Here is a 19,460-nt window from a genome sequence, read left to right as displayed (position 1 = left end):
TACTTTTTACTACTGCTGTACTGTAGTCTTAATTACCTAATGGTAACAAAACCCCAGTGAGCGATTCTCACAGAGAATCTCCCGTCACCGCTGCTTGATCTCAGCCCGAACCTGGATGATTGTGATTTGAAGAAATACCCAGAATAGTAGACATTTCCCCTGTGCTGGCACTGTGGAGACTCATAGTATTGTGTAATCCTGACTGTCAACTTTGATATCCGTTTGTTTTAAAATCTAAGGTGTATCTTGTAGGTGAAATGTGGGGGAAGGAGCTCCAACAGGTTTGGCAAGAATCACCTCTGTATCGAAATTTGTGTTTTATTATCTGATAATCCAAAAAAAAAAAAAAAATTCACACTTTTCTTCCTCTCTGCACGTGAACAGTTTCTTATCTCGATCTGGGATTAAATGTCGTATGAAATCTGAATGTTGATATTTGATTAAAAGCATTACTCTGCTCTGCTGGGTTGTTCTGAGTGGATTCTGAGTGTAAAAGCAGATATGCTGATAATACAGGAAGCCTGAAACCTGCTGAATCGCTGCAGAAAGTAAACCAGTTTCTAGCAGAATGAAGGTTCTTGCATGATAAGCTCAGAACAGTAAAATGACTCCTCTGTTGTTGCTCAATGGTTAGTGAAAAAAAGCCATGTGCTTTGTTATCTGTCTTTACTTCACTAGAACACGTGTGTGCGTGTGTGTGTGTGTGTGTGGGGGGGGGGGGGGGGAACTAAGGAACACCCTGAACTTGTTCTACTAACGATAAGGAGAGCAGGTAGGAACGATCCACTCGCTGGCATCTTGTGAAGAACTGGCTGAATTTGACTACATGCTGAATAGAGTGGAGTAGGAAATGGGGCATTCCTATTGGTCATTGGAATGATTGAGTCATTTCTCAGCCAATAAACACAGGAGTTGATTAAATGGCAGTTAACATTACAACTAATTATAGAACATTAGGAAAGTCATTAAAATGTCCGTGACCTAATCACCCTTTTGTACAATCCTCTTTTATATCTTTTCCTTATGTTTTACCTTTTTAAATTCTGTTTTCTAATCCTTTTTTGTGTTTTTATTGTGTTTTACTGCTGTATTTTGTATTTGTTTTGTGAAGCACTTTGTAACACTTAAGACAGGTGCTGTGCAAATAAAGTGTATTATTATTATATTGTAATAAACCTAAAGAGTTCAGGCTAACTGTATAAAGCAGAGTCCGGAGTCATAGACGGCATCCAAGAGACAACAGTCCCGTAGGAAAATATGCTTTATTAGAAATTATTAGACATTCATTTTCCAGAGCAAACAGGCAACTGGACTTGGACAACTGGGTGATATGACACCGGCCCCCAAACTACAGGCTACGGCCCCACTTTATTCATTAAAGACAAGGAGGTTCAGTGCTTAGTCACATGTGAAAACCCACATGTGAATTCAAAGCACACGTGCCTTCTGGACGCATGTCGGTTTTCACATGAAACACTTTTTCTCACGTTGTATTCTGACGACACCTGACAGTTTTTACTTCAGATGTAAAAATTTCAATTTCTAGAATAAGTGTTTTCTTTTCCACATGTGAACCTTTTCTCCACATTTTCACCTGCTTGTGTTTGCTTCACATGTGACAACTTTCATTTCACATGCAAAGAGACAATTCGCAGGTGAAAATGTGATGGGAAAAAAATGAAAATAGGAAAACCAACATGTGTCCAAAAAGCACATGTGGGTTTTCAGCAGTGTTTTTTTTCGTTACACCGCCCCCCAGCCCAGATTGGGAGAAATGTATTAGTAACCGGTCAGGTTCTTGACTGTGTGCTGGCTTGTCTCTATCCACGGCTCCCGTTCAGGAGGAGGAAGGGTTTCTCCACCAGCACCGTCAGAACGTAGCCTGCCACCAGCGTGAGAGCCAACAGGCCGCTGAACAGGTACATCTAGAGATGGAGAGAGGAGGCATCTGTCATGCTGACAGACGCACATGGAAAACACATCAAATTTCATGATAAAAATTGAAACAAATGAAATATGCTCACAAAGTTGAGGTCGGTGTAGTGGATCTGAGTCTCCTGTGTGCCGTTGTAGAAGATCATTATCACAGGGTGAACCACATAGCAGGCATAGCTAATGTTGGAGAGAGGAACCCAGAGACCCAGAGACAACAGACGCTTGATAAAGCCTGGTGAGAGAGAGAGAGAGAGAGAGAGAGAGAAATGTAGAACAAAATGAAGTGTACTGGATATTTAACTGGAAGTGGGCGGGGCTTCAATAAAACGTGGGTGTGGCTTAGACTGAAAAGTTAAAATTTCTAATTCTTCGCTTTTTCTTTCCCTTATAAACATTGCCATTGCTATTGTTGAGATATTAAAGCATTAAACGTGTGGTTTTACAATGACATATCAATGATAATGAAGTACATTTAAAACTACACTAAGCTAATTTTTTCTGACCACTAGAGGGCGACAGAAACCGCAACACATTTTGTAAACACACAGCAAAGCTACTAGGCGACGGAAGCCCTTAAGGACAAACCGTTCATAAAGGCTATGGGTAAAATAAACGTACCTAAAGAAATATCGCCGGCTACCAGCCTCGCTTTGCCAGATTTTTCTCCCATTGAAGGTCACACTGAAGGTTAACAGATGTTTGGGGGATCGCTGTCGTTGTGAACAGCCTATCCAACATTTACTATTCTGATGCTATAAGCTGCAGCTAATGCAAAATGCTACCGCTAACAAACTAGACTAAACACGAATCAAGTAACATAATCCGAGCGTGGAGTTGTATTAATTGTAGTGATTACGGCTGATCAAGGTGGCAGAAGGCAGAACCAACGTAACCGTGGCAACCAGACGGCAAATGCAGACTATAAACAATGCAATTACAACGCACACACACTGGACAGGAGGAACGGCGGTGTCTGCTCGCTGATATAAGTTGCTATGATGGTTTCTTTCCCTTCCCCAAATGCAAAGGCAAACACAACTGTGCCCCGCTCTCTGTCGGCAGCCGGCTATGTACAGACAAGTGAAGCTAATATACTATAGGTTAGGTTATATAGCTTAGTAGCTGTACAGGTAGCTGACTACATAAATAAACTATGCCAGTACACATAACCGCAGATATAAACCATACTGGTCCTAAATAAAATTGTTAAAAACTTCAGTACACCTTCAGCTCCCGGAGCTCTCCGACGAGTGAACGCCCGGCCGCGGTCAACGCTGGTCTGACCCCGTGCTTCGCCACTCTCCTTCTTGGCTCTTTCAGCCTCTTACAGAGGGGCTCCGGGCTGCTGTGGACCAGGGGGCCGGGGACCTTCAATCGGTCCGTGGGGCTCCCGGGGGCTCTCCCCCTCCCTCTCCTTCTTAGCCCTTTCAGCCTCTTCTGTCAAAGGCTTCTTGTTTTGTTTTGTTGCAGAGGGTCGAGCAGTTACAGTCCTGTCTTCCATGTTACCACTATCTGCCATATTGATTAGCTTCACGCTGTTCAATCTAAGCAACTAGCCTGCATTCAAACTGCGGCTGTTGTCTTCCTGGTTTGGTGGAGGCGCCTCCTTTCGGCCGTAAGTCAGCACGGCACAGTTCGGGGCACAGAGAATGAACAGACTGAAAGCAACACATAGACTAAAGCAATTTTCTCTGCGTTGGTCTCATTTTTCTACTGACAAACCTTTATGGTATCAAAATCAATTGGAGGATGATAGAATCACATACAAATTTTACATGTAGGGGCTTTAACAAACAACAACCTAGATGTTATGTCACCATAAGCATAGGCTTTTATAAACACACCCACAAACAACCACAGCCATAAACAACTGTAAACAGAAAAACAAAATCATGGCTTGCATGCGAGTATGAACTGCATGAACCCAGTTTTTAGTGTTTATAGTAGTGATGCGCGGGTCAGGTTTTTTCAACCTGCGACCGCCCGATCCGACACACGTCGGAACCCGCCTGACCCATTTTCATACTCGTAAAACAACGACCCGAAACCGATCCGCAACCCGAAAAAAAAAAAAAGATTCAGGAGGCCATTTTCCAAAGACTCGTGTAACTAAGGTAGCCTAATACTTAATGCTGCAGTGTGCGCAGAAAATAATGTTTGGATGGCAGGATAAACCAGCTGGAGATTGGGGAAGTTTATTCCGTTCATTCAATTTTAAACTTATTGAAATTGAATCTTACATGGCTGCCAAGATGGCGTCGGAAGTGTCGGAAGCTACATGGCGTAGAGCTGGCAATGTTTGTTCACTAACCAAACCGGAGATATACAGAACAATTGATGGCAAGGTGATTATAGAAGATGAATTTCCTTGTTGTCAAGATGAGAACATTGAGTCAAGATGAAATTGTTTTGCTGGCCACGAATAACTTCAGCTCAGAGTGGATAGAAATTTCCAAGGAGCTTCTATTTGAGGTCGGTCCCAAAACCTCACAACGCTGTGTTTCTCACAAGGGAACACAGAAGGACATTAATAACGTAAAAACGTGCTTGAAGGTACTAAATGAGTGCGGGGAGAATATACCAAGGTTCGTCTCACACTATTTAGATGAACTTCCACTAGTCTCGTTTGATCACATTGATGTCTCGGCGTTGCTGGGTAGAATGGAACAAGTAAATAAGGACATTTGCTGTTTGAGGAGAACTCTCGAAGCCCAAACAAACGCCTGTGAAGATTTACGGGCGGTGTCTGTAGCAATTGAACATCGTGTGACTGCAATCGAGAAGGCCCACGGTCCCTCGAGCCAGGACACAGGTGCTGAGACTAGTTTATAGTATATCTTTGGATCGAGTTTTTAAATCCTCAATTTCATTTTACCTCTGCTTGTTGTTTAATTTGATTATTCATTGCAAAAAAGTCAAACGTGAAAACCCACGTGAAAACGACATTTTCACCTGTGAATTGTCTCTTTGTAGGTGAAAAAAAAAACACTTTACACCTATGAATTGAAATTTGTGTGTCCAAAAAGCAGATGTGCTTTGAATTCACACGGATTTTCACGTGACTTTTTTGTAAGGGTGATGAAAATGACGAAAAATAAAATCAAAAGCTTCCCTGGGAGAAAAAGCCTTTATGTTTGGCTGCTGTGCCTCTACTCAAACTTCACTAAGTCTGATTTTGTGAAGACCAGTAGTCTGGAGCGATGGGGAAACAAAACATCCCAGCTGTACTGAACAGAAAAAAAATTGGAAGGAACAAATATTCGTTTAAATGCAATATTCATGCTTTGCTGAAAACATGGTATTCAGATTGGGGAACATCCTCACTCTAGACTCACCTCCATAGCCCTCCTCACAGGCCAGTATGATCCAGGCTACAGCCAGGGCCCAGAGGGATCGGTGCAGTCCCTGATAGAGGGCATGGGGGACAGACGGATGGGGCGGGACCTCCCGTAGGACGTAGGCCAATCCAACCACCAAAGCCAAGCCTAACATGCAGGAGAACCAACCCAGTGCTGCTTGCCACTGGAGCAACAGTCGAGCAGGAGAGGCAGACAAGACGGACGGCAGTTTAGCGGTTGTCCAGATGTTGAGTAGGTTTGGTCCTGAGCTAACAATATCACAATAGACCAGAGGTGGGGACTCGAGTCACATGACTTAGACTTGAGTTACATGACTTGGACTCAAGTCAGACTCGAGCCATAATTTTAATTGCTTAAGACCTGACTTGATGCATGAAGAGAAGACTTGAGACTTGACTTGACTTGTACTTTGATGACTTGAAAAGGTTTCTAAAGTCTTGACTTGAGATCTTGTGTTTGTGTAAATGACTTAGATTGAAAGTGATGAGATTTGTTCCAGCAGACGACTGAATTTAAATTCTGTTTTCTGAATTTGTATGGAATGATTGAATTTATTGAAGTTGAAACTGATTATAGAAATCAAACTCATGATGTTCTTACCAAGTTTTTATCCTATTAAAACCATATTGCATTGAAAAGTCCTAGATATTTAGTTTTCTTTAAGATATTAAATTGATACTGGACTCTTGATTTGTTCTGACTTGACTTGCTGTTCTACATTTAGACTTGAGACTTGACATTAATGACATGGACTTGACTTGGTAATCTACATTTAGACTTGGGACTTGACGTGAGACTGACTTGGTCAAAGCAAAGTTGACTTGGTCACCTCTACAATAGACCAACAGCAGGTTTTATGGATTTTCTTGTGGGCCCCCGCCGTGCGTATAATGTACTAAAGGTTCTAATAAAAGTGTGTAGTAGTAATTAGTGTAGTAATACTGGAAGAAATGTCTGTGATAGAAATCAGAAGTTCTCACCCGATGCTTTAGAAGCTGATCTTTCTTTGTTGTCATATATATTCCCATCATTATCCCTATCAAGTAAGGCCCATATCTTGTGTAGATTTTATCATAGTAATATACTAAATAATCATCAGAGGTTCTGCAAAACAAACAAACACATATTAATTAATGCCCGACAAAACAGCAAAAACAGAAAAAAGTCAAAGAAAATTAAAATGAATAGATATAAGCCAATGATAGTACACAATGATTATTTGCCATTGAATAAAGAATTTGTATTGGTCTGTGGTGAGAGGAGAGGATGGTTTTGCCAATCAATGAACTAGCAAGTGAGTGCAAGTGATCGCTAGGATCGAATTACCGCTATTAGCCTTAGCTTGCTTGCATAGTTTAGCTATGGATCGACATACTCCAAGTGGAGCAACTAAACGCAAGTTAAAGAAAGGAAAGGGCGAGAGGGAGGCAGCCATCCTTCAAAATGTGCCTTCAATTTCAAGCTTTTTTTAAAGCACAGCCATGGGATGCTACCAGCATGGAAGAGGCTACGGTTAGCCACAGGACCGCTCCCGACCTGACCGACAGAAGGCTAGCAGCAGCAGCAGTTGTACACACAGCTGGCGGGGAGGTTCGTCCTGCAACATCACTGCCGGCGCAACAGTAGCACCTCCTTTGGCTGTGGAACCAGCAGGCAGTCCACCACAAAAACCCTGGGGAGGAGGATGACTGGCCAGAGACGGTCACGGATCCGGCTCTGTGGCGAGACGTTCACAGTGACGGGGTAAAAACTGTACGAATTGACAGAGGGGCGGCGACTTTTCAGAATAGACAATCCAAATAATATCAGGCTTGAACGAGGGACAGCAGATCTAACAAATGACTCGCTTCACTGCCGCCTGCCAAATGGACGGATCATGTCCAGAGAGTGGATGGTGTATTCCCCTTCAACAAATTATATTGTGGTTGTATCGAATTGTGAACCCGGTATCATGTATTGAATCGTATCATGAGATAAGCAGATCGTCCCATCCCTAATAATATGCAACCACTGTGCGTACGTGTGTGTAGGGGGGTATAAAGGATGCTGTTGCCCAGGGTCTGAGGAGGTCATGGTCTGTCTTTGGGTACAAGATCATTGGTACAAGATCACCAACACTGAGTCTTACAGTACAGTTGGCTGATGGACAGGAATCTGGAGGAGGGCAGTTACAACAGCACTGGCCACGCTGGTTATTAGCAGTAGGGTTGCTGCCACTGCTGCCGACAGCACTCTGTTCCTGATAGAAACAGAAGATTGCAGGGATCAGACATTACACAAGATAATGTTTGAGCAGATGTAGTGTGTAATGACACTCATGATTCATAGTCATTTGGCCAAGGTGAAAGTTTGATGTACTTAAAGTCCCCATGAAATTAACTCCTATTACTTTTACTTCCAGGAAAACAGAGTATCTTTCATACTGACCTCATGCTGCACTAGTACATGTAAATATACATTTCTAACCAATAAAACCATCCGATTTTTTGAACAATCTGCCCCTCCGCACCCCTTCCATCAAATAAAATTGCTTTCTCTCCCTAACTCATTGGTTTAGACTTTTGAATGATCCCTCACCGTCTGAAAAGACAGACCAGCAGAGGAGTGGTGACATAACACTGGAAGTCTAGAGCCAGGTACCATGTCCAAGAAACACACTGTGGAGAAATAGGCAAATAAGTATGAAGAAATAGGTCAGTAAAGGGAGTTAGGCACAGTTGATTTGTTGTTGATATTTTACCTAGAGAAGAGGAGAGACATAAAGAGGACATCAGAGGAAAGGAAACAAATCAAAAAAGTCATGTGAAAACCCACATGAATTCAAAGCACATGTTGGTTTTCACGTCACATGACATTTACTTATTAGATATGTCAATATTTTTTATTAATTATTGTACTTCCTGCGCCATCGAACATGGTTGCCATACAGAGAGCTCCTCCGCAATTTGTAAATTTTTTGTTATTAGTGTTTATGTCGGACAACCGTGTCACCAAGGGCAACCACGTCTATCATTCAGTATGATAGACAGACTTTACTGGACATCAGATCTATGGTGGAAACTATTTATCTATCTATCGACAACAACAAACATCGCAGACGACCCCGACCTGCTACCTGTGTTGTTACCTGGGAAACGGCACAGGACGCGCAGGAGGGGGAAAAGAGCCGGACTTCTAGTCAGGCTGAGGAAGTGTGAGAACCGGCCTCCTCTCCCGAGTATTCTTCTGGCGAATGTCCAGTCACTGGACAACAAACTAGATGAACTTCGGAGCAGGTTGGCTTTTCAACGGGACATTAAGAACTTTAACGTTGTGGTTTTCACGGAGACTTGGCTGGACCCCTCGATCCCCGACGCCGCCATTGTCCCGGAGGGACACAGCATTTACAGACAGGACCGGACACCAGAGTTGGGGAAGAGCAGGGGGGGAGGCGTCTGCTTCATGATCAACAACTTATGGCGTTCTGATGTGGAATTACTGTTGGACCAGAGTGCCTGCCCACTGGAACTATCTAGTGCAGGAAGAAGGCCCTGAACATTATTAAGGACCACAGCCACCCCAGCCACAAACTGTTTGAACTGCTACCGTCTGGCAAACGGTACAGAAGCATCCAGACCGAAACAGCAAGTTCACGGACAGCTTCTACCCCAGGCCATAAGACTTTTGAACATTTAACCCACACACACACACACACACACACACATATATATACCACACATGCATACTTGCACACTGCCCAGTTTAGCCCGCCGCACTTTACATCTCATCTTCATCCTATTTCATACGTCCATATTTTATTTTATTTATATATTTTATTTTATACTGTTAATATACTCTGTCACTTTATATTTTTATTACTTCTTACTGATGGTCACTACCATTTTGCACTGCTATTTTATTACTGCATTGTTTGTATACTGCATTTGTTTACTTTGTTTACATTGTTGTGGCTAGCTCTATGCTCAAGAATTTTCATAGCTAGCATTATCTGCATGTCGCTGTTTTGTTGTGTATTGTCTTAATTTCTCTAATCACAAAATTGACTGTATTAGAGATGAGATTAACAATTCTTTACCCACCGAGGGCGTTGATCCCTCTCCTAATTGTGCATTAGGTGCAATAGAGACCACCGCCGTACTCTCACAATTTGAGACTGTCTAGTACTTTCCTCTAAATCCATAACCAGCCTATCTGACCCTCTTCCCGCTAAGTTGGTTAAGGAACTTCTCCCAATATTAGGCCCCTCCCTACTCAACATCATTAACACCTCTCTCTCCTCTGGCGTTGTGCCCTCGTCCTTCAAATCAGCCGTAATTAAACCTCTGCTCAAAAAATCTAACCTCGATCCTGATGTTCTTAATAACTTTAGACCAATCTCCAATCTCCCCTTCCTCTCTAAAGTCTTGGAAAGAATAGTTTCTACCCAACTAACCGACTACCTCTCTTGCAATAGTCTTTTCGAAACCTCTGAATCTGGCTTTAGGTCTCTCCATAGCACTGAGACTGCTCTCACAAAAGTGGTAAACGACCTACTCCTCGCCTCAGATTCCGACTCTTCTTCTGTTCTTATCCTACTTGATTTGAGTGCGGCATTCGATAATATTCTCTTAAACCGCCTAGCGAGCTATGTTGGCATCCGTGACTCTGCGCTGTCCAACCTATCCGATAGAACGCATTGTGTCTCACATAAAAATACTATATCTGACTACTCTAAAGTTAACTTTGGCGTACCGCAGGGCTCTGTGCTGGGGCCTCTGCTTTTCTCCATTTACATGCTACCTCTTGGTGAAATTTTCCGCAGTTATGGTATTAAATTTCACTGTTACGCGGACGATACTCAAATTTACATACCAATTAGACCTGATGACCGTTCACAACTTACAAACCTAGAATTATGCTTATAAATCGTTACATGGGCTTGCACCATCATATCTATCCGACCTCATCATCTCTTATATTCCCCCTCGTGCCTCCGATCGCAGGACGCTGGCTACCTTACTGTCCCTAGAATCAAGAAAAAATCATCAGGCAGTAGAGCGTTCTCATACCGAGCTCCCTATCTCTGGAACCAGCTACCTCTTACAGTCAGGGAAACTAATTCTGTCGAAATCTTCAAATCTAGACTTAAAACCTATTTATTCTCGCAATCATACGACCTACCTTAGCACCGTTGGCTTGGGTTCGACAGTCTTTTCTCTTACCCTAGCCTAGACAGTATTTATATAGAAATTTGCCGTTGGGAACATAGCATAGGGCCGCCTCCTGGTTACACTGTGTCTAATCACTTTCTCAGCCCGCCCAAGGTTTCTTCCAAGTTTTCCTACTAAGGTTTCTCTTGGGAGTTTTTCCTTGTGTGCATTTAGGGTCTAAGGCTGGGGTGCCGGGTAGGTTAGGCTGTAGAATAGGTAGATAGGTTTGTCTTGCTAAAATCTGCTCTTGCCTACCTTGTGTTTTTCGCTATGCTTGTCCTATATAATTTTGTTCACCATTGATTGTGTTTAGTTAGATCTAGCTAGACACATCCTCTGTAAAGTCCTCTGAGACATGCTTGTGATAAAGGGCTATACAAATAAACTTGAACTTGAACTTGTGCTTATGACAATAAAGAAGCTTGAACTTGAACCTTATTTGTTTTACATGTGAAAACTTAATTTCACATGCAAAGAGACAGGAAATTTCACATTTTCACATATGAAAACCAACATGTCCAAAAAGCACATGTGCTTTGAATTCACATGTGGGTTTTCACATGTGACTTTTTTGTAGGAGAGAGGAGAACAAAGGAGAAGAGAAAGGAGGTCAAAGCCATTCATGTGGCAAAATAGAACAGGACCTGTGTAGAGTAGAATTATTGGCTCAACTCACCATTGCGTGGACACCGTAGAGATTGTTAATCAATAGTATGTTGGTCCACCAATACTTCTTACAACGCCTCACCTCGTCCTCAAATAGGAGCCCGTAGGGTCCCTGCCGAGCCACAGAGAAGACGCCAATGTCTAGACACATGATGAACAGATGCAGTGGCTGGACCCTACGGTGAAAGAAAGATAGACAGAAAGATAAAGAGATAAAGAGAGCATTTACATTTACATGAAACACACTTCATATAGGGTCATCACTGACCAATGAAATTATATTTGACTGTATGTAATAAGTCCAGAAATGTACTGTATAGGGATTGGTGTTTAAATTAGACCAAACCTTGAGGACAGAGTTTCAATGATGCATTGATTGATAGTTTGACTTGATGAACTGATGTCACTGTACCTTTTCAACCTCTTGAAGAAGAAGCCGGCCACCAAACCGGGGCTCATTTTGTCCTCAGCCCTGCGGATGGAGTTCAGCAGAGACCTGGCGCTAAGGAGACCCCTACAACACACAACGGGTTCAACAAACTGCTTAAGAATTAAAAAATATTGACCACTTAAAACTCAGTTTTTACTTCGCATTCCCTTACAAAAAGTCTCATATGAAAATGCACATATGAATTGAAAGTGTATGTGTTTGCTGGACACATTGGCTCAGATGTGAAAAAAAAAATTTCACCTTCAATTATAATTATGTACATATGGAAACCAATGTGTGTCCAGAAAACATGTTCTTTGAATTCACATGTGGGTTTCACATGTGACTTTTTTGTAAATGAATCAAACAAAGTTTAAAACTCAGTGTCTTTGCAGTCTCACCCTAGGAGCAGGAAGGTGTCTACAGACACATAAACAGGTCCACTATTGGTAAACACATGCAGAGGGTTGCCTTCAATTGTCTTCTTCCACGTATTGGAATTATCTACAATAGAGACATTGTAGTATGAGTGAAAAATAAATGAGTGAATGAATAATAATAATATTGTGCTGGTGAGTTGTAAGACAAGTGTAGTTCGGTCACACCCAGTATGGACAATGCGGTCATAAGTGAGCTGTGACCACAGATGATCCAGAGCAGGCTGAGGGCGCGGATGCCGTTCAGGGAGGAGAAGCTGCCTCCCGAGGAGGTGCTAAGGACGCCCTGGCTGGTCGTCTGAAGAGCGAACGCCTGGAGGCACTGGGAACCACAGCTTCGAAGAAAACACAGCGGAGTGCGTCTGGCGCTCTCTGTAACAGTTGAGACAATGAGACAATATTCAACAACTTGTTGAATCTGTTCACAATAGGGCTGTCAAAATTGGCCAAAAATGATGTTCGATTATTCCTTCTAAAAAAACACACAGGTTCGAACCATTCGAATATCTATTTTTGCGCATTATGTCCATAAGAGGGCAAACCAATACAACGAGAGACATAACTACTCGTATAGGTATATTTATTTCAACATAAACATGTCTTTTTAAAAGATCTACATACCTACACATTACAAAATAAACAAATAAAATAATGTCCTATACCGTAAAACTTAATTTAAAGACCGTAGACCTCTTTCTCTCTCTCTCTCTCTCTGGTTGGTGCTAGAGTGAGAACTGAGGACGCGCTGTCTCTCGGAGCGAGATCAAATGAATGATTCGTAATTGATATGTTATTCGATAGCCTAATTTTTATAAAGGTTAGGTAATAAGGTTTAAATAAACAATTTGATATAACTTTATCTCGAGGTTCCACAATTTTGCCGTCTGACCAAAATCCGAAGTATTTCCAAACAGCTTTTCAGATCGCTCGGAGGGGTTGTGAACTCTCTGCCATCATCACCACACGGTTGTTGTTGAATTATTCGCTCGTTTCAGCTTGACCTACATTTCATTTTCAATCAATGAAAGTGACGTTGTGTGACTTCTGTCCGTCATGCAGTGCCTTCAGTGCAGCGGCCCAGGCCCAGGCAGACAGCCGCAGTAGTGCTGCTTTTTTTTTTTTTCACAATTGAATATTCATTTTCACAATCGAATGTCTGTTTTTTTTTACAATTCGATTATATAATCGAATTTAGAATATTCGTTGACAGCCCTAGTTCACAAGCGTGTTAAATGTAAGTTTTCAGGATATTTTCGTGGCCTCATTCAAATGAATGGGAAGTAAAAATCCAAACATTACAAACTCGTCCCCGCTGCATCCGATCTTGGTGAGTAGATTATATTCTGGTTTTCATGGCAGTCAAGAGCCGCGTAACTCCCATGTTAAATCTAAGTGGAATATTGCTTTAAGGCCTTCCGTGCTTGGCACTTTCCTTTAAGCATTCATCAATCTGGATTTAGGACTGAACATCTCTGCTACTTCAGTGGGTGTTAACAACATTATGACTGCTTTGGATAGTAATCAACATTGAGCTGCTTTTTTTGTATCTGTCTGTGAAACTTTTGATACAGTTGATCAAAATGACCAAAATTTCTCAAGAAATTGGGCATTGGGCCTTTAAATTCAAAGCCCCATCTGATTGGAATAGCCTGCCTAAATCTCTTAGATCCATTACTTCTCTTCGCATTTTTAGGACATCTCTACTTGCTCATCTTAAAACAACTTGCTCTTGCTTTTAATTGTGCTTAATCCATTAACAATAATTCCTCGATATTAAATACTATAGTTGCATTTGTACACGTTTGTGCAAGCATTCGTATGTTTTGTGTGCTTTTGCATGAATGCATTTATTTTTGTATGCTTCTGTTGTTTGGGTTAAATAAAGGTCAATAAAGTTCAATTCCCTTAGAGTCTTTCATTAATTGGCTTTTATCCTATTACCTGTGGATGGTTTCAAAACTACATCTCAATGTGTAGTGTTGGGTGATCTACGATCACAGTTTTTGAACATAACTAAAGGAGTTGCCCAAGGCTCAATATTAGGTCCTGTGTTGTTCACTATATTCACTAATAACATTCTATTATCCATAAATGTTCATGTATACAAAATATTAGGAACTCTTTTCTGCTGTTGAGTTGCATCCCATTGTGTACAATCAATGTCTTGATTGCCAAGAGGACTAAAAACGCTCTGTAATCCGTTTCCTCACCTCCATCTCCCCTTCATGACTGAAGTGGATTTAATCAGTGAAATCAACAAGGATCCACAGCTTTCACCTGGATTCACCTGCTCAGCCTATTTCATACAAACAGCAGGTCACCCTAACGTTTTGTCCAGTCAGTGTACATTTCTAGGCTGACGATACAATTCTGTACTGTTATGTTGATTCTATATGACTGACTATCAAATACCTGCAACTGCACACAGTGCACAAACGGTACTTACCACTGTCTTCTTCTGAGTTGCTTTTGTCCATCTCACTCTGCTGTTGGGCAGTGTAGCTCTTATTCCCTCCACTAGAGGAGCCATTGGGCATCCAGGTCTCATTAAGATTCAGACCGGTGTTCAAAGAAGAAGACTCTGCTCTTGGACTGACCTCTCTTTGGCGCTTCCACCTTATTATGGCTGTAAACAGGGTCGCCACGAGAGGAATCGCCACGATTACACAACACACAAACCTGAGGGAAAAGAGGCGTCTTGGGTAGGTGAGGATTGGCCAGCGATTTTTAAAGAAAAATAGTTCTGACATGAAGACCTGCACTTGAAAAGAGTCACTTCTCCAGTCCAGTCTACAGTAACAGCTACACATGGACATAGGACAGGAGGAGGTGAAGAAGTAAGGCGAGACTATTGAAATCTAATCATATACTCACAGGCAGATGATGGCTGCGGCGTCTGCGGTGGTGGTGTTGGACAAACAGCGGACCATGAGAATCCTTTGAGTGGACTGAGGGACCAGGCTGGGAGGAAAAGAAGGAATGAGGGATGTCTGACCCAGCTGGAATCTCTCTGGGAAACAATGAGACAAGTCAAAGGTATAAGGAAAAATATTGGTCTAATCAGATGATACTGTAATGGATCAGTTAGATCCAATGAAAGAAGATCTTGAAATCCACTGACCGTGCACCACCAGCATTTGCACCTCCTCTTCCCCACAGGAGTCTGGCACACAAATGCCCACAAAGTACGTGACCATGGCCTGGTAAAAACATCATTATTTCAAAAGATACCTTCATTGTTTGAACATAAATGGTTAAAATATGAAAACTGACAGTGCAGATACAGAATAGAGCATGCCACGCGCATTATTGTTGTACTTTCCCTGATGAAATGTTCCAGCTCAGGCAATTCTACTCTACTGAGCACACCAGCTGGTGACATCACCTGGCACCAAAGATCAGCCAATAGCAGATGGCAATTGCAATAGCACACTTTTAACCATTAGATGGCAGCAAATCTACAAAAGTGGTCTAGGGTTCAATTACTCTTTAAATGTATTATTGTCCTCTTTTTTGTTTACTTTTTTGGTACTTTTATCACTTCTCTGACCTTACAAACAGACTTGGAAAAGAAATTATGCTATCTTACACTTGGGAATAGCTCATCACTATGAGGTTGGCAGCTATCAAATCCGAAGAATCTACCAATTGAGAAGTTGGCATGACAGAGAGGGAAGAGTAACAGTATACACGTTACACTGTAGAAACACTCAGTACCACCTTTATTCAATACACTTAGATAGTACCAGAGCAGCCTAAATTCTTTGAGGCACAGATTCAACTAGATGCTGGAAACGTCCTTAGGCCGCAGTTCATCCATATCCAGAGCAATATGTCAGACATGCTGTGGAGTAACAGGGCATTTCTCTGTCCCCTTTATCGTTCACCCTCTACACCTTGGATTTCTGATTCAACTGGTTTATGCCACCTCCAGAAGTACTGATGACTCCTCTATTGTGGGATGCATCCGTGAAAGCAATGAGGAGTCTGGCAGAGAGCTTTGTCAAGCAGTGAAAGGAGAGCCATCTGCAGCTCAACCTCAGTACGACAAAGGAGATGGTAGTGGATTTCCAGTTTGCAAAATTAACAGATACTACTGCGAGAGCAAACATAAAAGTAATTTCCAATACTCACATAGTACTCATGAACGCACAATCAGCAATATAAAGTAAAGAGGAAGAACTGTCATGAATGATGGCCACTCCTCGCGTGCACAGTAACCGGCTGATGCAGCAAAGTCCGACATAGGGGAGTAATATTCTTTCATGACGCTAGGTGTCGCTGATGGGCTTTCTTACATTACAAGTACCTTGGGTTGCATATCAACAACAAACTGGACTGGTATGACAACATGGAGGCACTGTACAAGAGAAGGCAGAGTAGACTTTTCCTAATGAGGAGGCTCAGGTCTCTCTCTTTCTGCCCAAACGGCCCCAGCCTCAGCCAACCATTAGGGAGCCGAGGCTGGGCACATTCATAGTCAATACAAAATACTGACCATTGATTACACAATGATTATTATATTATATATATTTTATATGTTTTGGTATATATGTATGTAACAATATGTAGCCCTGTTGAAGTTTGTTTATTGCCCCTTTATTCTAGTTTGATAAAGTTCCAAAGAGTTGTATAGTTTGGTAGTAACATACATCATGACACACATGCCTTGCACGTGTAAAAATGTGTACAACCTACCGTGTTCTCGTGTATGCAGCCTTTTATTCGTTAGATGACAGTCACATACCTTTTTCCTGTAATACTATTGGTGGAGGCGGGACTTACAGAGAGAGTAGGTTAGAGTTTGAGGAGAGGCCGAGAGAGAGAGAGAGAGAGAGAGAGAGAGAGAGAGAGAGAGAGAGAGAGAGAGAGAGAGAGAGAGAGAGAGAGAGAGAGAGAGAGAGAGAGAGAGAGAGAGAGAGAGAGAGAGAGAGAGAGAGAGAGAGAGAGAGAGAGAGAGAGAGAGAGAGAGGCCGAGAGAGAGAGAGAGAGAGAGAGAGACTGAGCGAGTAGAGGCTGAGAGTTGAGCTGAGACAAGAGAGTCAGAAGCCGCTAGAGCCAATCAGACGCAGAGTCTAAACTGTCAGTGTTTAATAGTATTTTGTCTAAGTGAGTTGGTAACGTGATATGCTCACAGAGAGCCCGTTTTGTTGCCGCTTATTACTGCGTGAATACTTGTTAGCACCAGCACCGAAGCTAAGTAACATCCTAGCTAACACCGGTACCGAAGCTACACAGCTAACTAGCTAACACCGGTACCGAAGCTACACAGCTAACTAGCTAACACCGGCGCCGAAGCTACACAGCTAACTAGCTAACACCGGCGCCGAAGCTAAACAGCTAACTTGCTAACACCGGCGCTGAAGCTAAGTGGTTTTCGTTAGTGAGCAGTTTGTAAAGAGACTGTAGTTTCTTCTTCTCAACCGTGAAGGAAGAGAGGACGCCAGATATCCTTCTCTGCCCTGCCCGGGTTTTTCCTGTGGGATTTCCAGCCAGCATTGGGACAGTTACCCGCCATTGGATCTTCAGGACCGTGAGTAACGGGACTACGAACTAACGTTACATCTAGACTGTGAGTACGGAATTAACATTGTTTTTGGCTCTGTATAGAGTGAAGGGGTAAGTTTGGCCACAACGCACCCAAGCTCCGACCAGGCCTGCAACGGGGTTTATTATTCATTTTTTATTATTCATTTTTATTATTCATTTTTATTCATTCAGATTTAATTACTGCCAGCTTGTGCGTGTGTGTGTGTGTGTGTGTGTGTGTGTGTGTGTGTGTGTGTGTGTGTGTGTGTGTGCGTGCGTGTGTGTGTGTGTGTGCGTGTATGGCCCCGCTGTATGTGTTAAGGATAAAAAGCAAGTGTCTTGATTAGCATTTTACTGTGAAAGGTTGAGTTTACATTTATTCTTAAAGGAAAGTGTTTCTTAAAGGAAAACCACCAACGGGAAGGTTAGATTTGAGTTACATGGTTAAAGACTAGAAAAGGAGATACATGTTAATGCTTACCTGTTGATACTTACCTAGCAACTAAGTTAAGTTGGTATACTTGCCCATCATTTTGGAAACCCACTTACCTGTATTGCCAGTAATTTGAGAGATTTTATTTTATTGTTTATTTTGTACAGTTGCCATAGCATATGAGTACTTAATTGTAACATGCATTAATCATCCAACTTACCTTGAAGAGTAAATGTTAACCTGTGAACCAAAATACACTGGCACTTAATTTAGTTATCTAACACTTGGGTAAAGCTCATTTATTGTACCTGGAGATATTATTTCAGTTTGACCTTTTATTTACACTGATCATTAATAAATCAGAGTTTTATTTTTAAGAAATATACTTATTTGTGTTGTGTTCCTGGTAATTTATAAGTTGTTTTTGTATGAAGAAAAGAGAGAATGGCAGGTTAGGGTAAATTAGCCTAATTCATTGAAGTCTTTAAAACATAGAGGTATCATATCACTTAATTAAGATTTAGTGAAAAACCCAGGGCGCTGCCCTATAGATTAAAGGGTGAGGAAAGCGGCATAGTTGTTGTTAATTTTGTAACTATGTTCCTGGTAAGATTGTATAGAGTTTTTTTATTTATTCGATGTTGGTTGTTGTTTGTTTAACCAATATTAGTTTGTTAATGTAGGTAGTTGAATGTGTAAATGCCTAATTTGTTGTCTGTTAGTTTTTCTCCTCTCATGTATCATTTTAGTTTGGCTAGCCACTATATATGTTCCCTCATGTCTCATTTATAGCAGGTCAAGCTGGTTAAGGTTAAGCTGTAATTAAGGTCTAATTAAGTTGACCTCAGTTGTTTTGGCCAGATTTAGATTTTTTGATATATATATATATAATATATATATATATGTGTGTGTGTGTGTGTGTGTGTGTGTGTATATGTATATGTGTGTATATACATATATATATATATATACAGTGATGTAAATAGGTTTTCAGTGTAGTGAGTCTCCAGGACCCACAGGTGGTAATTTGAGTGGGTCCCCAATAAAATTTGTGTTTTTTGACAAATTGTAGTGTTAAACTCGTGTTTGATGTTATATGATTATAATTATAAATTATTATAAATTATTTATTTATTTATTATTAATTATTATAATTATAAATAATATAAGAGACGCAGGGGGGCTGTGTGTGCCCAGCAGCCTGTGTGTCACAGAGCTTCAGGAGAAAGTGAGGAGCATAAAACATTGTGCTTTTTTCCACGCATGGAAAAAAAAAAGCAACCGAGCCCGACCCGACCCGACATACAGTTGTAACAGTCGCAAATCTGCCTGCTATGCTTTTGGAACATTGTTTGGTTGCAGTAACAGATTAAGTCACTGGGTGGCGCTCCTTGTTTTTTACTGAGACTGAGTTACAGCAACAGGTTGAGTAGGTTACTACCAACTACTGCCAGTCTACCCAGTACTGACGTCGTCTCGCTC

General features: G+C 41.6%; 1 protein-coding gene across 1 annotated transcript in view; it reads right to left on the bottom strand.

Moving 5' to 3' along the window:
• Nucleotides 1-1,284: 1,284 nt before the first annotated feature.
• Nucleotides 1,285-19,460, bottom strand: part of LOC144539936 (O-acyltransferase like protein-like) — a 22,114-nt gene continuing 3,938 nt past the window's right edge. Inside the window, exons 3-15 of the mRNA XM_078286306.1 lie at nt 15,138-15,216; nt 14,891-15,026; nt 14,463-14,695; nt 12,185-12,388; nt 11,981-12,083; nt 11,562-11,663; nt 11,160-11,325; nt 7,872-7,951; nt 7,423-7,533; nt 6,275-6,398; nt 5,271-5,457; nt 2,025-2,167; nt 1,285-1,925 (exon numbers count right to left, since the gene is read on the bottom strand). Coding sequence (XP_078142432.1) covers nt 1,821-1,925; nt 2,025-2,167; nt 5,271-5,457; nt 6,275-6,398; nt 7,423-7,533; nt 7,872-7,951; nt 11,160-11,325; nt 11,562-11,663; nt 11,981-12,083; nt 12,185-12,388; nt 14,463-14,695; nt 14,891-15,026; nt 15,138-15,216 — 1,773 coding nt within the window. The 3' untranslated portion in view covers nt 1,285-1,820. The remainder of the gene's footprint in view (nt 1,926-2,024; nt 2,168-5,270; nt 5,458-6,274; nt 6,399-7,422; nt 7,534-7,871; nt 7,952-11,159; nt 11,326-11,561; nt 11,664-11,980; nt 12,084-12,184; nt 12,389-14,462; nt 14,696-14,890; nt 15,027-15,137; nt 15,217-19,460) is intronic.

Source organism: Centroberyx gerrardi, chromosome 2 (assembly GCF_048128805.1).
Source record: "Centroberyx gerrardi isolate f3 chromosome 2, fCenGer3.hap1.cur.20231027, whole genome shotgun sequence".
Classification (NCBI taxonomy): domain Eukaryota; kingdom Metazoa; phylum Chordata; class Actinopteri; order Beryciformes; family Berycidae; genus Centroberyx; species Centroberyx gerrardi.
The sequence above is the reverse complement of the archived record's forward strand: the minus strand, read 5'-3'. Positions and strand labels throughout refer to the sequence as shown.